Source organism: Solanum lycopersicum, chromosome 4 (genome assembly GCF_036512215.1).
Source record: "Solanum lycopersicum chromosome 4, SLM_r2.1".
Taxonomy (NCBI): Eukaryota; Viridiplantae; Streptophyta; class Magnoliopsida; order Solanales; family Solanaceae; genus Solanum; species Solanum lycopersicum.
Genome location: NC_090803.1, coordinates 1,725,158 through 1,745,372, shown reverse-complemented (window position 1 = coordinate 1,745,372; position 20,215 = coordinate 1,725,158). Strand labels below are relative to the sequence as shown.

At 35.0% G+C, this 20,215-nt stretch overlaps 2 protein-coding genes across 5 annotated transcripts; one reads left to right on the top strand and one right to left on the bottom strand.

Moving 5' to 3' along the window:
* Positions 1-654: 654 nt before the first annotated feature.
* Positions 655-4,799, bottom strand: LOC101253772 (putative zinc finger protein At1g68190). 4 transcript variants are annotated; one of them, XM_010321110.4, is made up of 6 exons: positions 4,659-4,799; positions 2,919-3,482; positions 2,176-2,493; positions 1,442-1,660; positions 1,108-1,352; positions 655-1,032 (listed from the first exon to the last, which is right to left on the bottom strand). In XM_010321110.4, the coding sequence occupies exons 2-6, from the start codon at positions 3,444-3,446 to the stop codon at positions 903-905; spliced, it is 1,440 nt and encodes a 479-aa protein (XP_010319412.1). In that variant the 5' UTR covers positions 3,447-3,482; positions 4,659-4,799; the 3' UTR covers positions 655-902. The 4 variants fall into 4 exon arrangements, with proteins under 4 accessions (XP_010319412.1, XP_025886336.1, XP_010319411.1 ...); XM_026030551.2 differs by having other exon boundaries at positions 655-1,020; XM_010321109.4 differs by having other exon boundaries at positions 2,919-3,490; positions 4,659-4,794.
* A 6,779-nt stretch (positions 4,800-11,578) lies between these two features.
* LOC138348233 (uncharacterized) lies at positions 11,579-12,064 on the top strand. Its single transcript, XM_069296904.1, has one exon. It carries the CDS (start codon positions 11,579-11,581, stop codon positions 12,062-12,064), a length of 486 nt encoding a protein of 161 aa, XP_069153005.1.
* Positions 12,065-20,215: the final 8,151 nt, after the last annotated feature.

Genomic DNA, 20,215 nt, shown 5'->3' with positions numbered 1-20,215 from the left:
TTGAGACTAGCAACACTATGTAATATTATTTTTTAAATATTTCTATATTAAAATTTAACAAACAAGAAAAAAATATTATTTTTTAAAAAGTGGATTGACCCAACCTGCAACCCATGTTGAGTTGGATTGGGCTTCCTAATTTAGGCCCATCATATAAGTTTTTTTTACTAGGTTCATCTAAACTCAATACTTTCGACACAAAATATAAATTTATATATAAAAATAGTAAATATGAACCTATAAATTTAAAGTATAACGAATTCAACGCTATGAACTATAGAAATTGAACCAATAAAAGAGTTTTAAATCATAGATACGCCCCTGATTTCAACTCGTACATACCAAGAGAATATGTATATAAAGGAACAAACCTTTTTGGTACAACCTAGAAAAACAACTCTTCCTTGATCACTTTGTCTCCATTGTGTTGCTTCTTAGGGTCCCGGTCCACACTCCAGTTAACGCTCGACGTAACATGACAGGGGTGTTATTAGTAAGTTAGAGTCTCATATCGATTGGGAAATGAATTGTCGGTCTGCTTATATGAATTTGTACAATCCTCTTCTTTTGAGCTAGCTTTTGAATTAAGTCTTACTCAGGGTATCGTATCTTCACACTTTCTAAATAGAAGAGCATAAGAGAAAGAATGGCAAATGACATAAAAAATGTCTTTAAGAGAATGATAACAACAGTCCACAAACATTAAAAAGAACCAGTATGAAACCTATCATCCCATTTTCTGTGAGAATACAAAATTAGGCTTTACACAATGTAAAGAAGAAGGAATTAACAGGAGAGACATACAACAGATTTTCGAAACGATATTCTTGAGCTACTGAGGTGATGCTTGATGGTATGTATATACACAAGTCTCACAACACGTTCAACCATCGCGACCTTTTTTAAAAGCTTCGTGACATATTAAGTGCATCTGTTTCATAGCAATGTGCCTTCAGGACATGCTGCTTCTTAAAGTTAGTCCTAGCTCTTCGAGGTGTATTCCGAGCTTGTTTCTCATACCTGAATACAGAACTAAAAACACGCGATAACAGAGCTACCAAACAACAAATGGACAATATAACACCTAGAAAAAAGACTTGTACTTACAGCCTAGCCTTCTTTTTACTGTCCATCTGTGAATTACATGAAACCTCCTGATCGTTGGCAGCTGGTGAATCCACGTACTCGTTACCACTGCTTTCACTGCTCAGCCTTGATGCTGAGAAGGACAAGGAGGAAAAGTTTGTTCTTATAGGCGGAGGACAGTCCTTGATCGTGGGAATGTGCTCACCGTGGGCTTGGCCAAAGTGAGTTGAATGTCCTGTACGAACCGATGAAGCTGTTGATATGTCCTGTCATCAGTAAAAGAAACTTCTAATAACATGACTAAGTAAAACATATGTTGTAAGTAATTAAAAGCAAAACTATGAAGATCTCAAACCTTCTTAACGTAGCTGTAATCTGATCTATCGATCGATGAATCATTCTCCATAGATGAACATGTCATATCCTCCTCGAGAAGAGTGTTGTTCAGATACTGATCCTCACCGAAGAGTTCTTCAAAGTTTTGGAAGGTCAAATCAACATCAGGCATATTGGAATTATCGAAACGTTCTAGTTCAGCATAAGCTCCTAGATCTTGCAGATTTTGAGGCCAAAGCTGCAGAATCCATATAATGATCAAGCTCATACTTCATCAATCAACGCGGAGAATGCCAGTACAACAATATTGCTACATCTATCCGGTCAAATTGCCAACATGAACTAAACAGACGGAGAAAGATAAAGAAGCGCGAGAGGATTAACTACAGACAGGGATCATGCAGCAAAAACTTTGCTGGCAACTATATACCAGGTAGGACTAACATTCGAGGAAACAACAGAAATGATATCTTCAGCTTGATACCGAAAGAAGATGAATATTAGTCTAGTTACATGATCAGAAGGGTGAAAACACGTTTGAGAAAGGGGGCAATAACAACAACGAAATAATGTGAAATGGAGAGCATAACATATAGACAGAAGAAGAAACAGAACAACTAACAACCACGAAATAATGCACGAAAAACACAGGTGATAGCCGAAATTGAGCCATGAATGTTTCATGGAGTACGCAAATGAAAAGTTAAACGTGTAAAGTGGGATAACAGAGAGAATAACTTAGTAGCAGCAGACCTGACTACTCTGAACCGGACTTTTACATTCCCAAAACGAATCACCATCAGGCAACGGTAATGGAAACGATTCATCAACTGGACTTTCATGAGTACTGCCCCAATCCTGAAGTTCAGGGCCAAGATCAAGTGAACTCTGCAAGCAATCAAATTTGTTATGCATATTCCATGATGTACAATTTTTCAATGAAGAAACATTATTTCGACTTTCTCCACTTGTTAAATTGTTACTGCCCTCAGTCAGCTGAAGTCTTTCCAAGTCAAGAATCTGCTGTAGAATAAGAGAAGTATTCTCTCTCCGTTTACGCAAGCTTAACACCTAAACCAATGAAACAAGTAACCATAGAGGTAAGTATATCATGTATAACTCGGAAAGAACATAATAAAGAATCCGATACAGTAAGTTATACGGTAAGTTCACTTGTTGTTACAATCTACAGTATAATAAACAAGAATTTATCCCTCAGGAGAGCCTGCATAGCGTAAACATTACTAATAAGATCAATTAACTACGTTAAAATCATCCGTTCTATCATCAAACTACGACAACATAAACTACTTCGAACAGTAATCCATCTCAACTGTATCTGCATGACTGAGACAAGATATACTAGTATTCAGAATCATTAGGGGAAGCACTTTATCCGAAATCATCAACTTTTTATGAGATAATACAGATAAAAAGATAAAAAAGAACGATAAATTCTCCAACATGTCAAGTCAGGATTTCACGAAAATGCTAACCTTAGTGTAGTAACTAGTTGATCCCACTTCTGATTCAGGAGAAACAACGAGACCTGTGAAGTCGAGTTCAGAAGCTAAGGAAGAGCCCCCTGGTGATGAGTGAGACCGTTTAAATTTTTTTGAAATGACCTTAACTCCATTCGCTTTACCATTCGATGTTGAGATGAACTGATCTGGTGGAGTGGCATTTTCCAAATCTTTCAAGCCAAATCCCCATAATGCTGCCAAATCCTTAGCAGAAGGAGATCCCATGTAACTAGTGATCACTTTTCTCTGGTGTTGAGAAGAGAGATCATGATGGCATCGGTCACAGTCACGACACATGAACGTTTGATGATCAGAACATCGAATATAAGCAGGGTTGTGTCCACAACACTCGCAGACAAGAGTACGAGGATGACGATTAGAGAGGGCATTAGCTGAATGAACTTTAGCATCACAAGATAAACAAAGATGTGCTGCATCAGCTTCACAATACACCACTGGCTTCAATAACATGCAAAATTCACATGCTTTCTCCATTTCCATCTTTACAAATTCGAACGAGCCCTCGAAACAGTTGTTCTGCACATCTAAGCCATAATGTAGTTATAGGAAGTAAAAATGGATATATTTTTCAGTTCATGGTAAGGCTAAATCAGCTACGAGTTCATTTGAACTCATAACTTCTGACACGGTGTACAAATAACAACCACCACCACCACCACAACAACAACAAACCCAGTGAATTCACACAAGTCGGATCTACGAAGAATAGGATGTACACAGGCCTTACCTCTACCCCTTCTCGAACGTAAAGAGGTTGTTTTGGAAAGACCCTTAACTAGATAAACAGTGAAAAAGAGGCAATAAACACCAAACAAACACCACAAAAAAAGATAATCAGATATCGAGGCAAAACAACAATAATACGAATCTTAATAGTTGAACTCATCAAATTTAAATCCTGAATCCGCCACTGTACCAGATCTTTATCACAAAATTTCTCAGAATCATTGAATCTAAACAACAATTGGAATATTTTTCTATTCTTATCAACTAAAATTCTCAGTGATAAATTTAAATCCCTAATATCTACTTGTACTAAACTCCTAAGGATTTGTGCCTAATTCACTTGACCATAATCTGGTAGTGGAACACACATTATACCTAAATTAAGCAATTCACTTTTTCACAAAACATAATCAAACTATCCACTCCTATTGTTCCGACTCATCAAATATATTGTTATATTCATCAATCGCAAAGATAAATATTCAAACAAGGAGATTTAACAATTTATATTTATATAAAAAAAATTTATTACTCAATTTCCATTCAAATAAGATGGTTCAGATTCTCTAAAAATGCACTACTTTCATAAGATCCAACAATATTTTCAAAAAGTCCGAGCAAGATTAGCTCTCGAATAGTAAAACCATCCTAATACACATTTTCCACAAAATTCAAAAACTCTTCAAATGAAAATAACAAGTAACAAAATTCCATTATATGTTAACCAAACCAATACTTAGTAGCTAATAGTACTTTGACGCCGTGTCAGATCCTCCAAAAATAAACTACTTTTAGAGGATCCCCAGTCATATTTTTAGACAGTCCGAACAACATATAGCTTAATAGTAACATCAATTGCAATTTACTTAACAATAATTATTGTCTAGACATCTAAAAATTCTATTATAATCACATAACTAGTAAAAAACAAAAGTATAGAAATTGATTTAAATTAAAGTAATGAACCTGTGATTAATGTCTTCTAAGAAGTCAACTTTCTTGAATCAACAAAAAAAAAAAATTAGAAAATTTCTTGAGATAAAAAAAAAAAAAGTGATTTTTTGAGAGTCACAAGAATATATATCCTATCATATTATAAACACTTTCTCTTGATGTACTTTTCATGAAGTTCTTCTTGCTATCTACTTTTCTAAAAAGACAAAAAAATAATAAAATAAAAAGTGAAATTAGCAATGAACTTTTTGGTATGACGTGGCATTTTTATGTATGGGTTTTGCTGACGTGGAGGTGACACGTCAGCTAAAAGTGGGACCCAAAAGCGTTATCTAACTAGTTTACATGTGAAGTGGAGTGATCCAATTGCTGGCAGATTATAGCGAATATGAATTCGCCACGTTAGGTGTAACAAGATTAGATATGCCATGAATTTTGAAATTCGAGACGGATTCATAATTTAAATTTTACGAGTTCCATTTTTTTTTATCGAACTCGTCGAGTTTTTCGAATTGTAAGTTCAAATTGATAATTTTATTATAGTTTTAGTGAGTTTACTATGTATAAATTTGTTGGTTTAAAAATATTGAATTCAGATAAATTTAGCATCGCCTTTATCGAGAATCCTGAGTCATCCAATTTGGAAGGAAGTGACAAAAGAAAGTTCGTGAAAAAAGAGGATTTTTTTTTAAAAAAATAATAAATAGATATTCGAAATTTCTTCATTGGATCTTTTAACGTATGTAAATTACTTTCAAAATTCCTTTGAATAACTTTTATGGATTTTATTCGTTTCGATTGTTTGTAATATGTTAATTGAATTTTGATAAGCTTTGAATAATTTTATAAGAATCTAATTTTAGTTTAAAAGGTTATATTATCGATTGAATGCATATAAATTTTATTTTGATAAAGATCGGATTAAAATTATAATGTTATTGAACGACACGATGCATATTTCATACAATATTATAATATTCTATTGTGATAATGTAGGTATAAAGGTTTGTTTGAATTGTTATATATCACTATCGTATATTAAATAAAAAAAAAAAGATTGTCCAGAAAATTTTAAAAAAAATGAGTCATAGTTGATGAAGACAAGTTTCAAATTCAATAAATAAAGTGCTCCAAAACCCTAATTTTATACTCTCTTCGTATCAGCTTATTTTTTAGTTGGTCTCAAAAAGAATGATAAAATTTTATATTAAGTAACAGTTTAACATGAAAATGTTCATTTTATCCTTGATAAAGTGATTTATAGCTACATATTTATCTATAACTTATTTAGATCACAAGTTTCAAAAGTAATTTTTTTAAAAAAAATTGTGTTAAGTCAAAATAAGTCATATAAATTGAGACGGCAAGAACATTAAATAAAGTAATTTATACAAATTATAATGGGCCTTTTGTTAAACAAGTACGTACTTAGATGGAATGGCCCAAATCTTCAACAGAAGGCCCATATCTGCTACCAATAGTTCTGGCCCATCAAAAAATTCTGGTAAATTTATTTAGGAAAATTAGTAAACTAGTCAAAATAAGTAACATATTTAGTAAAAATATCCATACTTTATAAATATTAGCAATAATGTCAAAAATGTCATTATTTTAAAAAATTTATGTGTCCCAATTTTTTTCCTATTTTATCTCTCTTTTTCAATTAATTCTATATATCCTTTTTTTTTAAAAAAATAATCATTTTCTCTCATATTTATTTTCAAATTGTTAATTCTCTCTCCCATTTAATTTTTTTTCTCCTCCAATGGCTGAATCCAAGAGGCTTACTAGAGGTATTCATCTTAATCAACCAATTTCTGGTGATTTTTCATCCTTTAATTTATTTATTACTTAACAAATAGTGTATAATGTATGATCCGCTGCTAAAATGAGGGAAGAAAGAGGGTAAGAACATTTACAAGACTCATTGGTGTGCAAAACCTTTCTCAAATTCAGAAAGCAAATGTAGAATCTTTGTCTACTCGTGAGGATCTTGAAAAAGATGACGAAGATCGAATAGTTTTTGAACAATTTTCTATTAGTTTGTTTTGTATTTATAGTTATTTAGAATTTGGTATGCTTTCTTAATTTGTATTCAAATCACTATGTATACTATCAATATTTGTATTTATTAAAAATTTCATGTTGCATGGTTTATGAATCTTGTATTTGTCCCTAATTTGTATTCATCCAAATGTATGTCAACTAGTTATGTATTTTATTTATAAGAAGAACAACTTTCTATTAGTTTATTTGTATTCGAATACAAATACAAATAATAGACATATTGGAATGAATACGACTTAGAAAAGGAAACAAGATTTTGAAAAGAAAAATAAATACACAGTGAAAAATATATACGAATACAAATATATTTCTTAAATAGCTACATTTTATTTGACATATATATTGGAATGAATACAAACTAATAAAGGTATGTCAACTGAATTTGACATTTTTTTCTAATTTGTATTTATTCTAAAGGTATGTCAACTAGTTATGTATTTTATTTAAGAATGAGTACACCAAATATTCAATTATTTCTTTTCAATTTTATATTTCATTCACTTTTTCATCATACTAATTTTTTGTATTTTATATATTATTATACAAAATTCTAAATAAAAACTAGAATAAATAGAAATACAAATAAAATACATATTAAAATGAATACATACAAGATTTTTGAAGAAAAAAATAACTATATAGGGAAAAAATATATGAAAATACAAATATATTTCTTAAATGACTATATAGATAAATTCGGCATACCTATTGGAATGAATATAAACTAATAAAAAATTATAATAAATATAAATAGAATATATTGTGGAATGAATATAATTTTAAAAAGATAAAAATTCTGGAGAAAAAAAAACAAAATTTAAATTTTATTTGAAAATGTAACTGATGAGAAAATTAAGGATGCTTGTCTTTTTTTGAAATATTCCCCCCTTAATTTTCTCCTTTTTGTTATTAAATAATTATATTCTTTAAATAAAAATAAATAATAAAAACATAAATAAGATACATAACAAACTAAAATGACATTTTTACTAAATATTGAAATTGTTGCTAATGACTCCTCTTAAATGCTAAAATATTGACATTTTGAAAAATTTCCATTTATTAATTATAATTTTTTTGTAAAAACTACACAAATAAACTAATTACATTTTATTTCTCTTTTTTAAAATTTATTGGGTTAGCCATACACTTCACATGTTTCTAGCGATTCACATGGCATCATCAAATGATACAAGTCTTGGATAATCCAGATACGTCGTTTAACGTCCCAATACATAGCTTTTCGATACATTACTTTTGTTGATACAAGATACATTTGTCTCGATACATCTCTCAACGTTCTGAACTTCTGATACAACGCTTTCCGATACATTACCTTTGTTGATACACAAGACACACCTATTTTGATACATTGCGTAAGAGTGATGTATCTGAGGATATGAAGGAGAGCGAAGGAAATAGAGATTTTTTTGTCAAATGATAGGGAAATTTAGTAAAATAAGTTGTATTTAGACAAATGTTTTTTATTGTTTCTCACCCAAAGTTTGAATTACACATTGGAGCTCTTGCTGAACCCAAAATTGCACACTACAAAAGTCACAAATAGCGCTTCCAACAAAAAAAATTTCGTACCTAATGTACAAACCTAAAACCTAAAATGCAATGAGTGGTTAAAAACTACTACTACTAAATATCCTCTATAAACACCAAACTAATGAAGATGAAATTTGATAAACAAATTTAATTTTGGAGTCTGATTAACACACATAGCAATAAATTTTCTTACAATTTATAGCTATATTTTGGTTTAGCTCTGCATACTGCTCAATCTAGTTATATCAAACACATTATTTTATTAAATATAATGTATATATTCACTCAATCTAATTATATTAATACATAATGTTGAGTGGTTGTAGTTAAACACTAGTAATTGAAATAGTTGATTAAAGTTATATGTGTATTAATGGTGGTAATATTAATTATATATTATTTTATACAGAGTTTAGATTGATATATTAGTTCTTTCAACTTCTATTCTATGTAATTAAAATTAGTATAATTTTAGTCAATCATCAAATTACTCCTTAGTAATATAGGTAGCTGGATGGAATTATACCGATATTAATAGTGCATGAATTAGTTTGTGAGAAAATTTATATATTGATTACGTAAAATTTAGTTTTTCTTTACATGTTGTTCTTGTAATGACCCGGAAGGTCATTTTTGGAAATTTTAAATATTTGCTTAACTTGAGTTAATTAATCGATAGTTTATGGGCTAAAGTGATAATTTATTTAAGACCCTATACTATTTAGCCTTTATTTAATAAAATATGTGGGTAAAACCTATCACAATTAGTACTTAATAAATTCATAAAAGGAAAAGGAGAAAGGAGATCGACGGAACGAGGACGAAGGGTTCGACTGCTGCTTCAGGTAAACAACTTATGCATTAAACGCCTTGTGAAAATGTCTTGTTTATCACTATACACGTGTACATGACATTATAATATGAATGGAAGAAGGGAATTTGAAACAAGAATTGGCAGTGGCATATATATTGAAATTGGATAAGCATATGATTAATTTAAATAGTCTAATCATTGTCCAATGATGACCTAATAATTGGATAATAATGCCTAATCATTGGATATGATTGCTTAGTGAATAATTTATTTAATTAATGTTTATAGTTGAACATTAGAAATATGTTAATCTGTAAATTGTTTTGAGGCACATCTGATTTAGTTAATTGTTTAGTTATCACATTATGATTCAAGTTTTGACATATTAAGATGTGATATTAAATATTGAGTATAGTATAATTATATAAGAACTTTCACGGTTGTGGTGTTTGGATAAATTATGACCTAATTGACTTGAAATTTAGAAAATATGAGATTTGACTTATTGGTTGGAATCAAGATTTAGTAACTTGATTATAAATTTGGGTGTATTTTTAGGTCAAGGTTAAACAAATAAAAATGTGGGTGTTGTTAATTCTAAAACTTTATTGTGAATATATACTTGAATAGATTCCATTGGTTCAGAAGCTCAACGGAAAGGGAAGGCTCAAGCTCTAGAGTAATTATTCGATTGACTAAGGCAAGTGGATTTCTAAACCCTTGTTAAGCGTACGAAATTCGTGTATTTTCTTGTGTGATGTTGAGAATGATTTGGAGACTTGTTGCTTAATTGTTGGTGTTGTATTTCTTGTTGCAAATTGTGCTTTGTTATCAAATGGTTATCTCCTCCTTTTCATTTGAGCATGTCATTTGCATTGTATCTGAGACATGGTTGTGGTAAGAGGATGTACTATTTTCGAGGGTCGTATCGCGCGCCGCGATGGATATCATATTTCGAGGGACGTATCGCGCGCCGCGAAGGTTACTATTATCGAGGGTCGTGTCATGCGCCGCGACAGATGCATGGACAGATATGTCCCCCATGGGTCCCGGACTGAGAGACAGCGGGTGTGTATCGTTAGGGAAGACATGCGTCACTATACTTGACATTGCATCTCATGGCATTACACATTTGATTATTGATGAACTTGAACACGTGTTTTGTTGATCTTGTGAGTGTTTCTCTGTGAAGCTTGTGACTGTTGAATATTGAATTGTTATTGAGAATGTGTAAACTGATAGAGTGTGGTTATTGAGTTGTGTGTTTGGTAAACTGTAAACTATTAGACTGTAGCGCGGAGGTTTAGATATGGTGTAAGAAGTGCCCGTATTTTGTTCACTTAACTTGTGTTTAGAGGTTTGCTTGTTGGGTACCGCGTGGTTTGGTACTCACCCCTTGCTTCTACAAATTTTTGTAGGATACGAGCCTGGATCTTCGTGATACCTGTTATTCTTTTCGTTTCCGAGGCATCTTGTGGAGGATTGTGAGGTAGCTGCTTGTCATCTCAGCGAACTTTCCTACTCCAGTTTATGACTTTGTTTTTACTTGAAAGACAACTTCATGTTAGACTTCTATTTTATTTCAATTCTAATATTTACATTAGAGGCTTGTGCACGTGACAACCTGATTTTGGGGATTGAATTAATATGACTTGGTTTCATACTAGAAATTGTTGTTGGATTGTCATTTACTTCCGCACTTTGTTAGATATTTGGTTTTAGGCTGACTTGTCTTGGTGGGATAAGACGAGTGCCATCACGCCCATTTTTGGGTCGTGACAAAATGGTATCAGAGCCCCAGGTTCATAGGTCTCACGTGTATACAAGCCGAGTCTACGTAGAGTCTCAAGGATCAGTACGGAGACGTCTGTACTTATCTTTGAGAGGCTACAAGGATTACTAGGAAAACTTCTTTTTGTTCATTCTTTCTCATCGTGCGTAGTCACCTTTTTTAGTACTGAGTTGTTGTATACTCTTTTGACAGATGACGAGGACTAGAACTAATGTTACTGGTGGTAGAGGAGAGGCACTTCCCGAGGTAGTTGTTGAGGCCCCAGCTAGGGGTAAGGGTAGATCTCGAGCTAGAGGTCGTGCTAGTAGTACGACAGTAGCCAGAGGTCGTGGACGTGGAGCAGCACCATTGAGAGGTAGTGCTAGAGAGGTCTCTACCGAACCTCAAATTGATGACAAAGAGGACCAGGTTCCTCCAGATCCCGTAGTCACACCTTTGCTTCAGGATACGCTATTGAGGGTGTTAAGTGTGCTAGAGGGCTTTTCTCAGGGTGGTGGTGCAACTACCACACCACATGACTCTCGTACTAGAGAGGGGGCTCAGACCCAAGAGCAACAACAGACTCCAGTTGTTCAGGATGCGGTGGGGCAACTACCAGTAGATCCCGCGGTTCAGAGTGATGTTGCACCAGCAATTGGGGGTCAAGTTGCATCGATGGTTGTTCTGACAGAGGATGAGCATCGTAGGTATGAGAGATTTTGAAAGATGGACCCACCTCAGTTTCAGGGTGGGAAGAGCGAGGACGCTCATGAGTTTCTAACTACCTGCCGAGAGTTACTAGAGGTGGTTGGATTAGCTGAGTCACATGGGGTTAGATATGCTACACTCCAGCTTCGTGGACCAGCGAGAGACTGGTGGAGGACTTATTCGGGGGTTTTGCCAGTTGGATCTCCTCCAGTGACTTGGGAGCAGTTTGCTAGTGTATTCCAAGATCGTTTTATCCCATGGAGCGTGAGAGAGGAGAGTTGCTTGAGGTTTGAGAGTCTGACACAGGATGGTTTATCGGTTACAGAGTATGAGGCGCGTTTTTGCCAGTTGTCTAGGCATGCGTTGGCCATTATCCCAAATGAGACAGAGAGGATCCGCAGATTTGTGAGGGGATTGACTTTCTCTATCAGGTCAGCTGTGTTTCGGACATCTAGGGAGGAGACTTCTTTTCAGTCCATTGTGAGCGCCGCCAAAGAGGCATAATTGATGGAGAGAGAGGAGTTTGGGGACCATAAAAGGGCCCGTATATCAGGAAAGTTTCATGGTGCCTCATCTGGAGGTAGGGGATCACAGAGAGTGAGTGGTTATTTTCAGCAGCGGGGACCTATTCATGCATCTATGCCGACATTTGAGGGTGGCCAGACATCTAGGGGTTCTTATAGCTCGGGTCGGAGCTCGTACGGTTCACAGCAGCGACCTACAGGGCGAGGAAATTATAGTGGGTTTTCAGGGTCCACACAACAGTTCCCAGATCAGAGATTTTGTTTTACTTGTGGAGATCCCAATCATCTAATGCGGCAGTGTACTTCACAAAGGGGTCGTGGTGGGCCTCGACCTAATTCTTCATTCCAGACTAGACCACTAGCACCACAAGGTAGAGGTCGTGGCAGAGTTCAGTCAGGTAGAGGTGATAGAGTTTCTAGTAGTGGTGTTGCAGCTCAGCAGAGTGGGGGTAGAGGTACCACCCAGGATGGAGGTGGACGAGGAGGCCACTGCTATGCTTTCCCCGGGAGACCTGAGGCGTAGACCTCTGATGCAGTTATTACAGGTATCATCCCAGTATGCCATCGACCTGCGTCTGTGTTGTTTGATTCAGGTTCTATATTCTCTTATGTGTCTACGTATTTTGCTGCTAAATTTGATATGATATGTGATAGCATGACTGTACCTATTCGTGTTTCTACACCCGTGGGTAAGCCCTTAGTGGTGGATCGAGTGTATCGATCCTGTCTTGTTTCTTTGGCTGGGTATGACACTTGGGTAGACTTAATCATTTTGGGGATGGTAGACTTTGATGTTATCTTGGGTATGGATTGGATTTCTCCTTATCATGTTGTCCTTGATTGTAATGCTAAGACTGCGACTTTAGCAATGCCTGGTGTTCCAAGGGTTGAGTGGAAGAGTGTTAGTGGTTCTTATCCTAGAAAGGTCATCTCTTTTATCCGTGCTCAGAGATTGGTGGAGAGGGGGTGTTTGTCTTACTTAGCTTTTATTCAGGATACTAGTGTTAAACCACCTTCCATGGACTCTGTTCCCGTGGTTCAGGAGTTTCTCGATGTATTTCCTTCTGATCTTCCAGGTGTTCCTCCCGATAGGGATATCGATTTTGCTATTGATTTGGAGCCAGGCACTAAGCCTATTTCTATACCTCCATATCAAAAGCAGAGTTGAAAGAATTAAAGGATCAGTTGCAAGATTTATTGAGTAAGGGTTTTATTCGCCCTAGTGTATCACCTTGGGGTGCCCATGTATTGTTTGTGAAGAAGAAGGATGGGACTATGAGAATGTGTATTGATTACAGACAGTTGAATAAGGTAACAGTTAAGAATAAGTATCCTCTTCCGCGTATTGATGACTTATTTGATCAGTTACAGGGAGCATCATTGTTCTCTAAGATTGATTTGAGGTCTGGGTATCATCAGTTGAAGATTAGGGCGTCATATATCCCTAAGACAGCTTTTCGGACCCGGTATGGGCATTATGAGTTTCTAGTGATGTCCTTCGGATTGACTAATGCCCCTGCAGCATTCATGGAGTTGATGAATGGGGTGTTTCGACCATACCTTGATTCTTTTGTGATTGTTTTCATCGATAACATCTTGGTTTACTCTAAGACTGAGGAGGACCATGTCCGACACCTGAGGATTGTACTTCAGAGGTTGAGAGAAGAGAAGTTGTATGCCAAGTTCTCAAAGTGAGAGTTCTGGCTTACTTCTATGACATTCTTGGGACACGTGGTGTCCAAGGAGGGTATTAGAGTAGATCCGGCCAAGATTGAGGCAGTTAGAGGCTGGACACGACCTACTTCACCTACTGAGAATAGGAGTTTTGTGGGATTGGCAGGCTATTATCGACGATTTGTTCAGAGTTTCTCTACTATTGCAGCTCCATTGACTAGATTGACTCGACAGGATGTGAGTTTTCAGTGGTCTGATGAGTGTGAGGAGAGCTTTCAAAAGCTCAAGACATTTTTGACTTCTGCTCCTGTGTTGACTCTACCTGAGGAGGGTGTAGACTTTACTGTGTATTGTGATTCTTCAGGAGTTGGTTTGGGTGGTGTGTTGATGCAGAAGGGGAAAGTGATTGCTTATGCTTCTAGGCAATTGAAATCCCATGAGAAGAACTACCCTACTCATGATTTAGAATTGGCGGCTGTGGTATTTGTATTTAAGTTATGGCGTCATTATTTGTATGGAGTGCATTGTGAGATCTTCACTGATCATCGGAGTCTCCAGTATATCTTTAGTCAGAGAGATTTGAACTTGAGGCAGCGGAGATGGCTTGAGTTGCTGAAGGACTATGATGTGACCATTCTGTATCATCCGGGGAAGGCCAATGTTGTGGCCGATGCTTTGAGTAGGAAGACTCATAGCATGGGGAGTCTTGCATCTCTTAGTGTTGAGGAGAGACCATTGGCTAGAGATGTTCAATTGTTAGCTAACAGTCTTGTCCGATTACAGATCTCAGAGGAGAGTGAAGGGATGATTGCTTTTATTGAGGCTCGATCTTCTTTAGTTGAGCAAATCCGTGCACACCAATTTGATGATGAAAAATTATGTCTCATTCGAGACAAAGTATTGAGAGGGGAAGCTAAGGTTGATTCTGATGGTGTCTTGCGGATCGGAGGCAGAATTTGTGTGCCCAGGACAGGAGATTTGATTAGATTGATTCTTGAGGAGGCCCATTGTTCTCGGTATTCCATCCATCCGGGAGCGGCGAAGATGTATCATGATCTGAGTCAGCATTACTGGTGGTGTGGGATGAAGAGAGATATTTCAGACTTTGTTTTGAGGTGTTTGACTTGCCAGCAGGTCAAGTGTGAGCACCAGCGGACCGGGGGTGTATCTCAGAGGATGCCTATTCCTACTTGGAAGTGGGAGCGGATTACTATGGACTTTGTCGTGGGTTTGCCTACCACAGTGGGTAGTTATGACTCTATTTGGGTTGTTGTTGATAGGCTGACCAAGTCTGCCCACTTCATCTCGGTTCGGGTAAAGTATACAGCAGAAAAGTTAGCCGAACTATATATCAGTCAGATTGTGCGACTACATGGAGTTCCTATTTCTATCATATCAGATCGAGGTTCACTATTTACTTCTCACTTCTGGAAGGCATTACAGCATGGTCTGGGTACTCAATTAGATATGAGTACAGCCTTTCACCCTCAGACTGATGGTCAGTCTGAGCGGACCATTCAGGTATTGGAAGATATGCTTCGAGCGTGTGTGATCGATTTTGATGCTAGATGGGATCAACATTTACCCTTAGCGGAGTTTGCCTATAATAACAGTTATCACTCTAGTATCCAGATGGCCCCATTTGAGGCGTTGTATGGAAGACGGTGTAGGTCTCCGATTGGTTGGTTTGATTCGGCGGAGATGGACTCTTTGGATACAGATTTGCTTAGAGATGCTATGGAGCAAGTCCGTATGATTCAGTATAGATTATTGACAGCTCAGAGTCGACAGAAGAGTTATGTAGACCGGAGAGTTAGAGCCTTAGTGTTTATGGAGGGTGATCATGTTTGGCTCCGAGTATCACCCGTGAAGGGTGTGATGAGGTTTGGAAAGAAGGGCAAGCTTAGACCTAGGTTCATTGGACCTTTTGAGATTTTGAGCAGAGTGGGAGAGGTGGCCTATAAGTTGGCCTTGCCACCTAGTTTGTCGGCAGTTCATCCTGTTTTCCATGTCTCTATGCTTCGGAAGTATATTCCGGATGAATCTCATGTGATTTCACTCGATTCTGTGGAGCTGGGTCCAGACTTGACATATGAGGAGGAGCCTATAGCTATATTGGATAGGCAAATCCGAAAGCTTAGGACCAAGGAGCTTGTTTCAGTGAAAGTGCAATGGAAGCACCGTTCAGTAAGAGAAGCAACTTGGGAGACAGAGTCTGACATGCGTGCCCGATATCCTCAACTTTTTGAAGCTTCAGGTAATTACTTACTCTATGTTCGAGGACGAACATGATTTTTAGTGGTGGATAATGTAATGACCCGGAAGGTCATTTTTGGAAATTTTAAATATTTGCTTAACTTGAGTTAATTAATCGATAGTTTATGGGCTAAAGTGATAATTTATTTAAGACCCTATACTATTTAGCCTTTATTTAATAAAATATGTGGGTAAAACCTATCACAATTAGTACTTAATAAATTCATAAAAGGAAAAGGAGAAAGGAGATCGACGGAACGAGGACGAAGGGTTCGACTGCTGCTTCAGGTAAACAACTTATGCATTAAACGCCTTGTGAAAATGTCTTGTTTATCACTATACACGTGTACATGACATTATAATATGAATGGAAGAAGGGAATTTGAAACAAGAATTGGCAGTGGCATATATATTGAAATTGGATAAGCATATGATTAATTTAAATAGTCTAATCATTGTCCAATGATGACCTAATAATTGGATAATAATGCCTAATCATTGGATATGATTGCTTAGTGAATAATTTATTTAATTAATGTTTATAGTTGAACATTAGAAATATGTTAATCTGTAAATTGTTTTGAGGCACATCTGATTTAGTTAATTGTTTAGTTATCACATTATGATTCAAGTTTTGACATATTAAGATGTGATATTAAATATTGAGTATAGTATAATTATATAAGAACTTTCACGGTTGTGGTGTTTGGATAAATTATGACCTAATTGACTTGAAATTTAGAAAATATGAGATTTGACTTATTGGTTGGAATCAAGATTTAGTAACTTGATTATAAATTTGGGTGTATTTTTAGGTCAAGGTTAAACAAATAAAAATGTGGGTGTTGTTAATTCTAAAACTTTATTGTGAATATATACTTGAATAGATTCCATTGGTTCAGAAGCTCAACGGAAAGGGAAGGCTCAAGCTCTAGAGTAATTATTCGATTGACTAAGGCAAGTGGATTTCTAAACCCTTGTTAAGCGTACGAAATTCGTGTATTTTCTTGTGTGATGTTGAGAATGATTTGGAGACTTGTTGCTTAATTGTTGGTGTTGTATTTCTTGTTGCAAATTGTGCTTTGTTATCAAATGGTTATCTCCTCCTTTTCATTTGAGCATGTCATTTGCATTGTATCTGAGACATGGTTGTGGTAAGAGGATGTACTATTTTCGAGGGTCGTATCGCGCGCCGCGATGGATATCATATTTCGAGGGACGTATCGCGCGCCGCGAAGGTTACTATTATCGAGGGTCGTGTCGTGCGCCGCGACAGATGCATGGACAGATATGTCCCCCATGGGTCCCGGACTGAGAGACAGCGGGTGTGTATCGTTAGGGAAGACATGCGTCACTATACTTGACATTGCATCTCATGGCATTACACATTTGATTATTGATGAACTTGAACACGTGTTTTGTTGATCTTGTGAGTGTTTCTCTGTGAAGCTTGTGACTGTTGAATATTGAATTGTTATTGAGAATGTGTAAACTGATAGAGTGTGGTTATTGAGTTGTGTGTTTGGTAAACTGTAAACTATTAGACTGTAGCGCGGAGGTTTAGATATGGTGTAAGAAGTGCCCGTATTTTGTTCACTTAACTTGTGTTTAGAGGTTTGCTTGTTGGGTACCGCGTGGTTTGGTACTCACCCCTTGCTTCTACAAATTTTTGTAGGATACGAGCCTGGATCTTCGTGATACCTGTTATTCTTTTCGTTTCCGAGGCATCTTGTGGAGGATTGTGAGGTAGCTGCTTGTCATCTCAGCGAACTTTCCTACTCCAGTTTATGACTTTGTTTTTACTTGAAAGACAACTTCATGTTAGACTTCTATTTTATTTCAATTCTAATATTTACATTAGAGGCTTGTGCACGTGACAACCTGATTTTGGGGATTGAATTAATATGACTTGGTTTCATACTAGAAATTGTTGTTGGATTGTCATTTACTTCCGCACTTTGTTAGATATTTGGTTTTAGGCTGACTTGTCTTGGTGGGATAAGACGAGTGCCATCACGCCCATTTTTGGGTCGTGACAGTTCTGCATAAAATAATATATATATATTCTCTCATAATTTATTATACACGTAATAGTTATATGTTTTTTTTAAAAAAAAATTGTAAACAACTTTTTCATATTAATTTTATACAAGTATAACTTACCTCCTAATCAACAACAAATATAGTACGTATGCATAATTCATTATTAATAAGGAAAATGCATATATTTCATCTCAAACTTATTTCGAAAAACTGACTCCACATTTAAATTATTTTAACGACTTATGCATACCTAATCTTATTTAAAGTAATTTTAATATTTTCTTTCCGAAACAATTTTCTTTTTCATAAAACTCATCTCCAAATAAACTAGCGAGTAGCAACCAAAGTACCCCTAAATATGAAATGTTAAAACACAACTTGGCTCTCTTATCTAATCTTGATAGATCTCAATCTAATACTTAATGTTTTAACATTTATTATGATAATTTTGATATATATGTCAATAAATACGCCCTCAAACCAAATCATTTATACACTTACTATACATTTATTACTATAGTATTAATCGATATAAACCTCAATAAATATTTATTCCAAACGTCTACTCTACCTCATCAAAATAAATAATTAAAAAAAAAGTAAAGAAATGGTGTATATGCTGGATAGCAACTAGAAAATGGACAGTCTGGAAACACAAAATTTGAATCTTCCCATTTAGTTTACAATCTAACATACATTGCAGACCAATATACTATGTGTTCAAAATTATTAGATCTCTACTCTCTCTGATCGGTGAAATGAATCAGATATTTTTATTTTTATTCAGATATTTCGAATTAATAGAAAATATTTTTCTGTTAAATGAAACTTATATTTGCAAATCCAAATTAATTGTGATCAGTAGCGAAGTCAGAAATTTACATAGGGTGTTCAAAAATAGCATAACAAAAGCTTTTTTCAAAAAGTAGAACTACTGAGATTTGAGCGCAAGCACTATCTCATTTCAAGCATCTGAATGAAATCACTGAACTACAACAACTTGTTTTATTAAGAATGTACAAAACATGTTATTTAATCATTTCGTATATTATATTACTTATATATATAATATTTTTTTCAACAAAGAGTGTTTAATTAGACATCTTTATATAGCTACTAGACCTTAAAACAAGTACCAAATATCGAAGGAAGGGAAAAAAATGTTAATATAAGAAAGCAAATAATTTTTCTCAAAAGGCTGATATTACATGATAAAATGTTTCCTAAAAGAGAGTTGAGTCCCCCTAGAAATGGTGAATTTATGTTCCCTAAAGTATAGAGTAAAATAATAATTAGTACATTCCATTTATGGACTAAATTAGCTTCCTCTGTATTGACAAAAATCATACTTTGTTACTTGGTATCCAGACAAGATAACTTATTTTACTGAAAAAAATGTGTTTTTCTTTTTAATTGAAGAGTAAAATAATTCTTGAACAAATACTTACTAAAAATTGGTAATAACATTATTAAGTAGGAAAGTATCATCTTGAAATAATGTGCAAGTGTTGGTTAAAACACACAAAGGAGAATGGACGGGCACAGGTTTAATAGCAAACGCAAATAATGAAATAATTTTATTGATTTAAATTGACTATAATTAAAAATTGCGAATGTCGTAGTTAAAAATCTCACTTACGAAGAAGTTGTTGGAGTTTGAGCTCCATGGAGAATTAAAGAAAAAGCTTTACAAAAGAAATGTTTATCTTTATAGGCGGAGCCAGGTAGAGACAAGAAGAATTTAAATAAATTTTGACGAGAATTATATTATATATATACATAAAATTAAATGATTATTTATTTTAATATGTAACATGTATTGAAATTCCTTAACTTCTTTGTATATTTCTTTTTTTCATATTTTCAAACTCTTTAAACAAAAATTCTAAATTCATATCACTAATTAACATTATTTTCAAAAATATCTTATAGTTTCTCCCATCTAACCCCACTACATGATTTATCCCTACGTGGGATAGTGTTAGTTGGTCAACCACAAACATTATCAAATTTGTAGAAACAAACATAAACATCCTCTCGTTGGTTTATGAGAGGAGCCAGAATTTTTAATAAGGGAATTCAAAATATATAGAAATAGATTCATGAAATAATTGAAGTGGGTACGATATTTACTCTATACACATATAAAATTATTTTA